At 44.6% G+C, this 13835-nt stretch overlaps 1 protein-coding gene across 5 annotated transcripts in view; it reads left to right on the forward strand.

Moving 5' to 3' along the window:
• Positions 1-13835, forward strand: part of LOC111966596 (protein phosphatase 1 regulatory subunit 12B) — a 45773-nt gene that overhangs the window by 28849 nt on the left and 3089 nt on the right. For 3 of the 5 annotated variants that reach the window (XM_023991379.3, XM_023991382.3, XM_070444540.1), the window contains 5 exons: positions 6949-6965; positions 7202-7331; positions 8236-8340; positions 8660-8710; positions 9060-9110. In XM_023991379.3, coding sequence (XP_023847147.1) covers positions 6949-6965; positions 7202-7331; positions 8236-8340; positions 8660-8710; positions 9060-9110 — 354 coding nt within the window. Of the gene's footprint in view, positions 1-6948; positions 6966-7201; positions 7332-8235; positions 8341-8659; positions 8711-9059; positions 9111-9990; positions 10056-13835 lie in introns of those variants that run through there. The other 2 variants (XM_023991380.3, XM_023991381.3) reach the window with 2 other exon arrangements.

The raw sequence follows: 13835 nt of genomic DNA on the forward strand, positions 1-13835 counted from the left end.
AAACGTATTTCCGGATGTGAAAATCCACATATTTTCGGACATGAATATTAATAGTATTTTCCAGATGTTGAACAATATTCCATTTAATTTCTGGCTGAAAGTTTGCAAAGCTGTCATCAAGACAAAGGGTGGCTACTTTGAAGAATCTCAAAAACTAAAATATTTGGATTGTTTTAACTTTTTTGGTTAGTGTACATGATTCATATGTGTTATTTCATAGTCTGTGATAGTCTTCACTATTTTACTGTAGAAAGTAGAATAAAGAAAAACCCTTGAATGAGTGTTTAAACTTTTGACTGGTAACTGTACATCAATGTTTGGACCAAATCAAGGCCGGTCTAGACTGAACCAAATACTTAACCAAACATAGACGTCTACTGTTTTGGGAAAATCAAGGCTGATCCAGACCGGAACTGGAACCAAAAAAATCAACGTCTGTGGAAATCAAGGCCTGTACGCACCGCAAAGAAAGCGGTCCAAAAGACATTTAAGAAATTCCTCTCTGTAATTCATTAAATCCCTGCTCTGTGAAATACACTCCATCCACGTGTCTGACGTCCGACGCCTGCGCCTGGCTCACTGTAAGGCTTATGGAGCTAAAATGGAAGGAGATTTAGAAATGTCACAATGGATGTTTCTGCATGACCTAGATCTGTGGTTTCCAAACTATGGTACATGTTCGGGTCCCCCAGCTCCCGAGTGGTGCTGCGGTCTAAGACACTGCATCTCAGTGCTAGAGGCGGCACTACAGACCCTGGTTCGATTCCAGGCTGTATCACAACCGGCTGTGATTGGGAGTCCCATAGGGCGGCACACAATTGGCCCAGTGTCATCCGGGTTAGGGTTTGGCCGGGGTAGGCCGTCATTGTAAATAATAATTTATTCTTGACTGACTTGCCTAGTTAACTAAAGGTTAAAAAGAAGGAAAAAAACAATAAATAAAATCTCCAAGCCAGCTCCATGTGGTAAAAGGACTACTGCATGTAATGTCTTACTGTGTTTTAAGTGATTATCAAGCCATTTTTCACAGTGTAAGAATCGTTACGGAGACTTGCAGGCCCGGTGAAGGTCGAACAGAATAGAATAGCCTTTCAGTGAAACTGTGTATAGGTTGTCAAAGACATGAGACCATCCAGTGTTAGTGTTGTATGAACAGTTCATCAGAGCGCTCATCCTGCCTTTTCCATCCTTGGACCTTCTTCATCAGAGTTTACTGGCTCTCTGTCCCTGGATGGAGACAAGGCTGGATGGAGACTAACACATGACCGCATAAGGCCAGGCAGCTTTAGCAGTGCTGTATAAACATTCACAGAGGAGAGGAACGTCTCTCATGGTGCGCCTAGAATTTACTCCCACTCTAAAATCCATGTGGCTGTAACAGTGTATGAGCCTCCTAATAAAGACCAGGCATTTAGGTCTGCTTCTGCTCTTGGTTTGTCCTGCATAGACTCACAACAAAGCTTAGCTTTAAAAAACAGATGAACAACATCTTGTATCACAACGTCTCTACTCTTTCTAAAGATCTAATTTAACTGTACAGTATATAAGAATATGCATATGTATATGCACTCAGCGGCCAGATTATTAGGTACACCACCTAGTTCACGAAAATGGTTCGCTCTTACAGACAGTGAGTCATGTGGCCGTGGCTTGCTATATAAAGCAGACCCGACCGGCATCGAGGCCTTCAGTTAAATCAAATCAAATTTTGTTTGTCACATGCTTTGTAAACAACAGGTGTAGACAGACTAACAGTAAAATGCTTACTTACAGGCCCTTCTGAACAATGCAGATCATTTTTTTTAAATCTATAATAAAAATAAAAAAATCTACGAGGAATAAATACACAATGATTAATGATAACTTGGCTATATACACTGGGTACTAGTACAGGGGTACGAGGTAATTGAGTTAGATATGTACATATAGGTAGGGATAAAATCACTAGGCAACAGGATAGATAATAAACATTAACAGTAGCGTATGTGATGAGTCAAAAGAGTGCAAAAAGGGTCAATGCAGATAGTTTGGGTAGCTATTGGTTAACTATTTAAGTAACTATTTAGCAGTCTTATGGCTTGTGGGTAGAAGCTGTTCAGCGTCCTGTTGGTTCAAGACTTGGTGCATCGGCACCGCTTGTCGTGCGGTAGCAGAGAGAACACTCTACGTATGACTTGGGTTGCTGTAGTCTTTGTACATTTATCGGGCTTTCCTCTGACACAGGGAGCTTGGCCCCAGTGCTGTACTGGACCGTACGCACTATCGTCTGTAACGCCTTGCGGCCGGATGCCAAGCAGTTGCCATACAGTGGCCATACCAATAGGTGATGCAGCCAGTCAAGATGCTCTCAATGGTGCAGCTGTAGAACTAGTTAAGGATCTGAGGGCCCATGCCAAATGTCGATGTGGATCAATCAAGTTTATTTTATATAGCCCTTCGTACATCAGCTAATATCTCGAAGTGCTGTACAAAAACCCAGCCTAAAACCCCAAACAGCAAGCAATGCAGGTGTAGAAGCACGGCGGCTAGGAAAAACTCCCTAGAAAGGCCAAATACGGCCAAAACCTGGATGGGGTGTGCTTGGCCCTCCGTTTCCTCGTAGTCTACGATCAGCTCCTTCTTTGTCTTGCTGACTTTGAGGGAGAAGTTGTTGTCCTGGCACAACACTGCAGGTCTCTGACTCCTCCCTGTAGGCTGTCTCGTCGTCGATGATCAGGCCTACATTACTGTAGTGTCATCGGCAAACTTATGATTGGTGTTGGAGTCGTGCCTGGCCACGCAGTCGGTGGTGAACAGGGAGTACAGGAGGAGACTAAAAACGCATCCCTGAGGGGCCCCGTGTTGAGGGTCAGAGTGGCAGTTGTGTTGTTTGCCTACTCAACACTTGGGGCGGACTGTCAGGAAGAAAACGATCCAGTTGCAGAGGGAGGTGTTTAATCCCAGGGTACTTGATTGCGTAATGATGTGAGCTTGGTAGGGCACTATGGTTGTTAATAGCTGCAGCTGTAGTCAATACAGCTTCATACTATGTAGGTTTTCCTTTTGTCACTGGTTGGAAAGGGCAGTGTAGAGTGCAATAGAATTGCATCATCTGTGGATCTGTTGGGGCGGTATGCAAATTGGAAGTGGTTCAGGATGTCTGGGATGATGGTGTTGATGTGAGCCATGACCAGCCTTTTCAAAAACATTTCATGGCTACAGATGTGAGTGCTACGGGGCGATAGTCATTTAGACAGATTATTCCTTTGGCTTTCTTGGGCACAGATACTAATGGTGGTCCTGTGGGTGAAAAACAGATGTATTTATTTTTTATTATTATTTACACCTTTTTTAACCAGGTAGGCACTAGTTGAGAACAAATTAAATATACTGCTGGAGCGTGTGCTATAGGTGGGTGCTGCTATGGTGACCAGTGACTGAGATAAGGCAGGCTTTACCTAGCAAAGACTTATAGATGACCTGGAGCCAGTGGGTTTGGCGCCGAATATGAAGCGAGAGCCAGCCAACGAGAGCATACAGGTCGCAGTGGTGGGTAGTATATGGGGCTTGGTGAAAACGGATGGCACTGTGATAGACTGCATCCAATTTGCTGAGTAGAGTGTTTGGAGGCTATTTTGGAAATGACATCACTGAAGTCAAGGATCGGTAGGAATAGTCTTATCACAAGGGTATGTTTGGCGCATGAGTGAAGTCATGCATTTTTGTGAAAATAGGAAAGCAGGTTCTAGATTTCATTTTTGGATTGGAGATGCTTAATGTGGAGTCTGGACACTTTATGGACTGAGGTCTGTTAATTCATTAGTAATTAATTCTTTGATAGATTGACACCATTATATAGGTTAGATTTTGTAGTTTTGTTCTCGCGCAGCGTAGTTATTGTTACTATGTAGATAACGATCATTGAAGTAGTGATAGACTCTTTCTAGTTGATTCGGGTGGTAAAAATCGTTGGTGCGGCAAGTTGTATAGTTGTTGTTATTGAAAAGGGCATAGGCCATCATTAGTTCCTTACACTACTAGCCATTGGTAATAGACGACCAGTATAGGCAAGCACCTACGGAAACGCGCACGCAGTACATCAGTCAACATGAGCACTCTCACGCCAACCACGCCTCACGCATCATCTGGAGCACGACACTTACACGTACTAAAACCAACCACGCTGTACCACCTCAAGGCACACAGACAGGACGCAGCAAAGAGATCACTAACCACGACATGGTCGATCGTCTGCGTAGAGGTGGATAGAGGAATCGACACACGCAACAGCACATTAAGAGCGACATCATTGATGTATACAGAGAACAAGAGTTGGCCGCAAGGATCATGCAAACACGCCCTGGCACTGGCCCCATAATGACGACTCGACCACTGAGTCGGCAACACAACAGGCCTCGATTTGACACACTGACCTCTGTCTGAGAAGTAGTTGTGAATTCGAGGCGGGAGGAAGAATCAAATCTTTGAGAACTCAAAGGAGGCTGTTGAGTCTGCCGATAAGAATGTGGTGACATTGACAAGAAATCACAAGCCTTGCGAGACAAGACGTCGAATGACTACAGCTGCACAGCAATTGTCTCTTTCGCATGGCGGTTTATGATCACTCACTTCGTTTCAGGTTTGCACCCTTGAGCGCTCGGCTTCGAGGTTCGCACGCCCCATGACCAGCCTCGGAAACAGCCGAATTTTTGCGGTGTGAGAGACGGTTAGGCACGGGTAGCCTTGAGGTTGGGATATCGAAATTTGGTCGTGTATGGATTTTGTTACTTGGTTTTGAAGACTTAGAAAGGCTGGGTAGATTATTGATTTATTATTTGTTGTTGTAATCTTTGTAAACAGTACTATTGTTGGATCGAGAGTGTCTCCCCCTTTGAAGAGGGGGATGACCGCGTCAGCTTTCCAATCTTTGGGGATCTCAGACGATATGAAAGAGAGGTTGAACAGGCTAGTAATAGAGGTTGCAACAATTTCGGCAGATAATTTTAGAGAGGGTCCAGATTGTCTAGCCCGGCTGATTTGTAGGGGTCCAGATTTTGCAGTTCTTTCAGAACATCAGCTATCTGGATTTGGGTGACGGAGACAGCTTGTTGATGAGATGTCAAAGGAGAATGGCAAGAATCGTGCAAGCTAACAGGCAGACCACAAACTGGAAAATAAAGGTGCAGTTCAATAGTTGTGTGCAGAACAGAATCTCGGAACGCACAACTCATTGACCCTTGTCACGGATGGGCTATTGCCGACGAATCCCGGTCATGTTGATGGCAGAGTCAGGATTTGGCGTAAACAGCCTGAGTCCATGGCCCCATCCTGCCTGGTGTCAACGGTAAAGACTGGTGGCGGTGGTGTAATGGTGTGGAGAATGTTTTCCTGGCACACGTTAGGTCCCTTGATACTAATTGAGCAACGTTTCCATGTCCCGAAGAATTCATGCTGTGAATATATTTATTTTATTTTTATTTTCATGAAATATTATCTGATGTTGTTCTTGTCTATAACTGTTCTGTACTCTTATGTATTCTACATGTTATGTGGACTCCAGGTAGTGTAGCTGCTGCATGTGCTATAGCTAATATAATTGTTTTTCACATGTAGTTTTGATGTAAGGAACTACTTTTTCAAAGTAGCTTTAGTTTTCTAAACCCTTAGCTTTAGCGCAGCTCAACTTCTTCCAGTGTGAAGTAATTGGGAGCTTGGTAAACTATACTTTCAGAGCAGCTTCCCCAACACTGACAGACCAGTGTGTCATCCAGAGTGTTTCCAAACAGGATATGATCTAGTGGCCAGGGAATAAGCTGATCTGTTGTTTTATGTGTTTAAAGGAGTCTCTCACCCAGGCAGGAGAACAGCTCCTAATCTCAAAGAATGCAAGAGAACATGATATCTAAGCAGAGATCACAAGGAGATCAAACACTATCTCTCTCTCTCGCTCTCTTTTTCACAATTTCACTTTTTTCTCTGTACCGTGTCATGTCGTAATGTGCACTGATCAATGATCAGCCACCATGGGTCATGTATATCGACTCTTGGCAAGGAACTTCCCAGCATGTAACAGATTGTCATAGAGGGCTTTTTCCATGCTATCAGATAGGCCTAGTCATTATTGAGTGCAGACAACCATATTTGGTGCCTGATTCACTAAGAACGGAGCGCACAGATGGAAACTGAAGATAAACTTTTTGGACCTAACATAGTCTAGACTTTACACTTTATTTAAGTAAATGCCTCATATCTGTACACAATTCACCAAATGGAAAGGCAGTATACATCTCAGAGTGGGCCTTTGCAGCCATGCAGTCATCTAGTCAGGACCAGATCACGTCAAGCCAGTATGTGTCCCGAATGGCACCTTATTCCCTATGTCCCCATAGGGCTCTGGTCAAAAGTAGCGCTCAATATAGGGAATAGGGTGCCATTTGAGACACAGCCAGTATGATATCAGCAGCATGATGTACCCTGAGGTCATCACTTGGAGTCTCTCACCCAGTAAACTGGGGCCTTTCGCCGCATGATGTCATCTCTGCGCTGCAGGCATCTGCGTGGCAAACACTCACTTAAAGATGAACAGGGTTTACAGGAGAAGTATTACCTATGTGAACTCTGTCAGAGCAGGAGGGTCCCGGTGAATTATATATCACAAGCAGATCACTTGCGTTGGCCTATGCAATCCCTGTCCTTTGGGATGCAAATCATCTGAACACATTGTGGGTTGGATGTCACATAAAGTTTCTATTTTCTTCTTCATGGTGTCCTCATGGAAAATGTTTTACTCTGTCTGAAGTCTCTGGTTGATACTTCATACAAATGAAATGTCTCAGATTCAGCCACTGTGCTGGTTCTAACCAGTATGGTATTGTAAAGTAAGTCAAAATGACTTCATATATGCACTAAGAGCTTTTTGTGATACATTTTCACACTTCACTAACATGTTTTTTCTCTGTTCATTTTCAGCATGACAGGGCATCAAGGTATGTACATATTCAGATCTTGCTTCTCTTGCTTTCTTCTAAACCTGACTGCTATTTTAGTATTTTAGCTTCATGAGAAACACATACTGCACTCCCAAAAAATATTTGTATGTCAGTGTTCCATCAATGTTTGTATGTCATCTATGTCGGTGTTCCAACACTGTTGTAATGTCAGCTGTGTTGCTGGATGTTGTACACCACCCACTTAAGGAGCTGTGCTTCCTCCTTCCTCCCAGGTTGGACTCTGGTGGTGGGGACAGCAGGGCTGAACCTCTGTGCAGAACCAGCTCCTACACACGCAGGGAAACCAGATTGGCAGCGCTGAACAAGCATGAGGACGACACCAGCTCCAGGGATTACAAGAAGGTACTGCAGAACTCAGAAGGGAAACAAAGGTTATAAAGGTTAAATATACTGAACAAAAATATAAACTCAACATGCAACAATTTCTAAGAATTTACTGAGTTACAGTTCATGTAAGGAAATCAGTCAATTTAAATAATTAATTAGGTCCTAATCTATGGATTTCACATGACTGGGAATACAGATATGCATCTGTTGGTCACAGATACCTTACAAAAATGGGCCTCACAATGGGCCTCAGGATCTCGTCACAGAATTTCTGTGCATTCAAATTGCCATCAATAAAATGCAATTGTGTTCGTTGTCCGTAGCTTATGCCTGCCCATACCATAACATTCCTGCAGTCGGCATGCCAATTGCACGCTCCCTCAAAACTTGAGACATCTGTGGCATTGTGTTGTATGACAAAACTGCATATTTTAGAGTGGCCTTTTATTGTCCCCAGCACAAGGTGCACCTGTGTAATGATCATGTTGTTTAATCAGCTTCTTGATATGCTACACCTGTCAGGTGCATGGATTATCTTGGCAAAGGAGAAATATTCACTAACATGGATGTAAATAAATTTGTACACAGAATGTGAGAGAAATACGCTTTTTTTAGGGGTCTTTTATTTCAGCTCATGAAACACAGGACCAACACTTTACATGTTGCGTTTATATTTTTGTTCAGTATAAAATAAATAGATGCCATATGTGCGTTTGTTTTCTCCCACATACAGTGCCATCCATGTTTTAATCAGGAGAGAGTTTTGTATGGGGCAAAAAGTGATCAATACCACTTCTTGTTGATTCACCTGATGCAGAGATATCAGAGCTGACCTATTGTGGGGAAAATGTTGTCACATGACAAGGTACTGTATCTCCAAGTGACATAAGCATTAACCTTTTGATTTGTTCTCTTTCAGATGTATGAAGACGCTTTGGCAGAGAATGACAAGCTCAAGTCCCGGCTGGATGATAGCAAACAGGAGCTGACCAAGATACGCACCCAGCTGGACAAAGTCACCCAGGTACAGTATAGTAGGAGTGCATCTGATTGGCTGATAGAGTCCAGTAGAGTCCCTCCCCAAGCTCAATACTGAGCAAAACACTGAGACAGTCCTGCATAGCCTTCTGTCGACCATCTTAATTAAGTTCAGTATGGTTCACACGTCTCAGCAGCATGCATATTGCATTTGAACAATACATTGTTCAAGGCAACCGCAAGGTGATAAGAAAACGAACCAGTGTATCCCCATCAAAGTTTTCAAATTCTGTTTTATCCCATTTTAAGTCAACCCACTGTATATATTTTTTCACTTTGTGATAACTGTGCACTCTGTCTTACAGAAACAGGACAGACTATCTGAAAGATCCACTGTACTTGAATCAGAGAAAAGGGTATCTATAACTTGTTATATATCTTGAGGGCTTCTCTTTCTTTGTTTTCTCAAAGCCATATGCCTCATATCCTTGATATCAACATTCCAATTCTCTTTCAATCCTGACAGCTTGATATTTACATGTCTACCACTCTCTGCTTTTTTTCGGATCTCAGTCTCTTTTTTCAGATCTTTTCCATGTCATCTTACTGTAGTGTGTTGGTGTCTGTCTGTTCATTCCACTATGGGCTTATCATCATGTGTGGGAATGAAAAATAACTCATAATTTAAAAGTAGAAGTCTTAAAGTCGATTGTGATTCTGACCTGAACTACGATTGTCGATTGTGACTTCCCCTCCTCTCCTCAGGAAAAACAGGCTCTGGAGAAGAGGGTAACGGACATGGAGGAAGAGCTCAAGGTAAGGTCTCCACTGCAACAAGGAGGGAAGTCACTACATGGCCCTGCTTGGTTATTATAGGCAAAAAGGTGATGATGAGGTTGAGGGAGTCCCACACCAAGCTGCACAGCCTGCCGTCTGTTGTGAGAGAGAGAGAGAGAGAGAGACAGACAGACAGACAGACACAGACACAGAACACAGACACAGAGAGAAGAGAGAAGAAGAGACGAGAGAGAGAGAGAGAGAGAGAGAGAGAGAGAGAGAGAGAGAGAGAGAGAGAGAGAGAGAGAGAGAGAGAGAGAGAGAGAAGAGAGAGAGAGAGAGAGAGAGAGAGGAGAGAGAGAAGAGAGAGAGAGAGGAGAGAGAGAGAGAGAGAGAGAGACGAGGAGAGAGAGAGAGAGAGAAGAGAGAGAGAGAGAGAGAGAGAGAAGAGAGAGAGAGAGAGAGAGAGAGAGAGAGAGAGAGAGAGAACACCAGAGAGAGAGACACACCAGAGAGAGACCACACACGAGAGAGACACAGACGAGAGACACAGAGAGAGACACAGGAGAGAGAGACACAGTCTGTTCTGTCCCACACCAAGCAAGACTGTTGTCTTTTGTTGGCTACACACTGACCTGACCTAGATCAGCTGATACAGGCTCCGTCCAAGAGCAAGGGACCTGCTTTATGTTATAGCATTCCTGCACTAATTGTGCAATATTAGCATTTCGAAGCAAGGGCCGAGAAAAACAGCAGCAGAATATCATTCAGGACTGATAGATGTGAACCTCATGCAAGTGCAAACCACTTCTAGCAATAGCAAAGGTTATGATGACAACTTCAGTATGTGACACGAGATGTGAGACGGAAGAATGGGAACAGTGTTTGACCCCATGTTGGTGACCCCATGTTGCATCAGCAGGAAGCTGCCCGAGTGAGAAATTTCCGTTGTGGGTACCAGCCTGAACGCTGACCATGGGGCGGCTGGCTCAGGCCGAGGAGGAGGGGGGGGGGGGGGGGGCGACGGTGAGTGGTCTTGTATGGGAGCGGAGAAAGTGATTGACACCGCCTGTCACCTCACCGTCTTTAGGAGACCTGGGCATGAACACCTGGTGCCTGGCACACAAACACCAACATTGCACACACATACACACACATTGTCAATATTAGAACACATACACACTAGATGTGCATGTACAGTTGAAGTCGGAAGTGCTACCAAAACCGCCATAAAAAAGCCAGATACGGTTTGCAACTGCACATGGGCAACGAGATTTGACTTTTTGGGGAAATCGTCCTACTGGTCCAATGAAAAAAATAGAACTGCTTTGGCCATAATGACATCAATTACTGTTTGGAGGAAAAAGGGGGGATGCTTGCAAGCCAAAGAACAGCCATCCCACCGTTGAAGCAGGAGGTGGCAGCATCGATGTTGTGGGGGATGCTTTGGCTTGCACGGAGGGACTAGGGTGCACTTCACAAAATAGTAATGTCATCACGACGGAGAGAAACTTTTATGTGGATATATTGAAGCAACATCTCAATACATCAGTCCAGGAAGTTAAAGCTTGGTCGCAATGGTCTTTCCAAATGGACAATAGACCCCAACCAGCATTCATCAGTTGTGGCAAAATGGCTTAAGGACAACAAAGTCAAAGGTATTGGAGTGGCCATGCACAGAAGCCCTGACTAATTGCTCTATGGAAAATGTTGGGTAGACTGAAAAAGCTGTGTGGAGCAAAGGAGGCCTACAAACATGACTCAGTTACTACCAGCTCTGTCAGGAGGATGGGCCAAAATTTCACCAACTTATTGGTGGCGGACAGCTTGTGGAGGCTACCAACAACGTTTGAGCCAAGGTTAAACAATTTTAGCAATGCTACAAATACTAATTGGAGTAAATGTAAACTTCTGACCGCCACTGAGCAAGATGATGAAAGAAATAAAAGCTGACATAAATTACTCTTTCACTAACTTTCATTCTGACATTTTCACATTCTTAAAATAAAGGGTGATCCTAATAGCCCTAAGACAGGGGAATTGTTTACTCGGATTAAATGTCAAGAATCGCTGAAGAAGAGTTTAATGTATTTGCTAAGGTGTATGTAAACTTCGACTTCAACTGTTTTGTAAGCCATATCCAGCAGGCAGGCTCAATGATCATTAAACCAACCCCAAGAAAACCTCGGTTGCTTTGATGTCATTGGCAACCGGGTTTGCCACTGGGCTAGAGGATATGCACATACACATTATCAGACATGCTTATTTCTTTTTTTCACACAGGTTATGTTGATTCTCCACATTTCTTCTGCACAGGGTCTGTCCGATGTTTTTTACAATTCTGGTTACTTTTATGGCTCTCTGATATCCCACTGGGGCACAGATTGTCAGCTTCAATGTTTATTCCATAGGTTCAACATAATCCATTGAAATATGTGGAAACAAAGTTGATTAAGAAAACCACAGGGTGTGCCCATTGGGAATGGTGTCTCCTGCTGAATGGCTAGGATTATTCCTGGCAGCACTCTGAAACCAGCAACTGGCAAAATGTGGGATTTTATCTATAGGACATGCAGCTCTGCGTTATATTATCAAACGAGTTAAAGAAGGCATTAAAACAATCATGAGGAATGAATCAATTAACGCATTCTCGCTCAAGCTCACCCCTCTGGTTACATCCTCTCTCTCTCCTCTGCACTCACTCTCTCCACTCCTCTCCTCTCCACTCTCTCTCTCTCCACTCTCTCTCTACTCTTCACCTCCACACTCTCTCTCTACTTCTCTCTCTATTCTCCACTCTCTCTCTCTCTACTCATCACTCTCTCCTGCTCTACTCTTCAGTCTCTCTCTATTCTCCACTATCTCTACTTTCCACTCTCTCTCCTCTATCCTCTCCACTTTCCACACTCTCTCCTCTCCTCTCCTCTCTCTCTCCTCTCCTACTCTCTCACTTCTCTCCTCTCCACTCTCTCTCCTCTCCCACTCTCCTCTCTAGTCTCTACTCTCCACACTCTCTCCCTACTCTCCAGTTCTCTCTCCTCTGCACTCACTCTCTCTCTTTCTCCTCTCCACTCTCTCTCCTTCTCCACCTCTCTCTCTACTCTTCATCTCCACACTCTCTCTCTACTCTCTCTCTTCTATTCTCCACTCTCTCTCTCTCTCTACTCATCACTCTCTCCTGCTCTACTCTTCAGTTCCTCTCTCTATTCCCACTATCTCTACTTTCCACTCTCTCTCCTCTATCCTCTCCACTTTCCACTCCTCTCCTCTCCTCTCCTCTCCTCTCTCTCCTCCCATCCTCTCCTCTCCTCTCCTCTCCTCTCCTTCCTCTCCTCCTCTCCTCTCCTCTCTCTCCCTCCTCTCCTCTCCTCTCTCTACTCTCCACTCGCTCTCTACTCTCCACTCGCCCTCTCTCCTCCCCACTCCTCCTCTCTCATCTCTCTATCTCTCTCTCTCCCTCCCTCCCCTCTCTCATCTCCACTCGCTCTTTCTCTCCTCTAACTCCCCTCTCTCACCTTTCTCTCTCTCTCTTTCTCCTCTCCACTCTCTCTCACCTTTCCTCTCTCTCTCTCCACTCTACTCTCTCTCTCCTCTCTCACTCTCCTCTCCACTTTCTCTCTCCTCTCTCTCTTCTTTCCTCTCTCTGCTCTCCACTCTCTCTCTCCTTTCTCTCTCTCCACTCTCTTTCTCTCTCCTCTCCACTGTGTCTCTCTCTACTCCAAAATAAACTTGTCAATAGTTGTTCTTCAGAACAGTGTGCTGTGAAAGGCTTACTGCGACAGCACAGAGAAACAGTCTGACATATCCATGGACTCTTCAGTCCGAGTAAAGGCAGACTTCAAATGGTTTCCTGGGATGTTAGCAGCTGGATCTCCTCCATCTCTTTTCTTCCTGGCCTTCCTCCCTTCTCTTCTCTCTTTCTCTGTGGCCTTCTTCTCCTCACTGGGCTTCTCTCTTCTCTTTCTCCCCGGCTTTCCCTTTCCTCCAGGCTCACCTTCATTTCTTCCCTTTCTACCCAGCCTTCCTCTCCTCTCTGGGCTTCTGGGGGGAAGCCTCGGAGGCCACTCTCTGAGCCACATGGGGCTCAGCTTTCCTCTGTCTATGTGTGTGCTGCCTCCTGGCCTGCCTGTGGTTTCCCCCAGGAACGTTGTCAAACCACAGACATCTCCACTAAACCGCACTGAGGTTTACCTCTAAAGCCTGCCAGGGAACCCAGGGAAATTAATCATTTCCATTTTCTATGACCTATAACTTATTGGGCTCTCTGAATGAGGCTGAAATTGAAGGTTATATTGAAAGTCCCCCACCCCCATCTTTCCCCAGCATGACTGACAAGCTATGTAAACCATACAGCATCTCCCCACCCACCGCCTCTCCCCACCCACCGCCACAAACTGCCCAGGTTTGTGGAGAGCAAACTTAAGGATAGCTCCCTGCTGTGCTTTTCTTTTCTTTTGCATAGCTGTCTCTTTTGCCAATTTCTTTCTTGCTTCCTTTTACAGTATCTCTTTGTGTGTGAATGTCATTAAGGAGCTCCTAAGTGTGTGTGTGTGTGTGTGTGTGTGTGTGTGTGTGTGTGTGTGTGTGGTGTGTGTGTGTGTGTGTGTGTGTGTGTGTGTGTGTTGTGTGTGTGTGTGTGTGTGTGTGTGTGTGTGTGTGTGTGTGTTTGTGTGTGTGTGTGTGTGTTGTGTGTTTATAGCTCTGCTTCCTCCTTTCCACTGGCCTTGTCCTCCTGCTTCTTTCTTTCTACGCTCTCTTTCTGTA

The sequence above is a fragment of the Salvelinus sp. IW2-2015 genome, linkage group LG7 (assembly GCF_002910315.2).
Source record: "Salvelinus sp. IW2-2015 linkage group LG7, ASM291031v2, whole genome shotgun sequence".
Lineage (NCBI taxonomy): Eukaryota > Metazoa > Chordata > Actinopteri > Salmoniformes > Salmonidae > Salvelinus > Salvelinus sp. IW2-2015.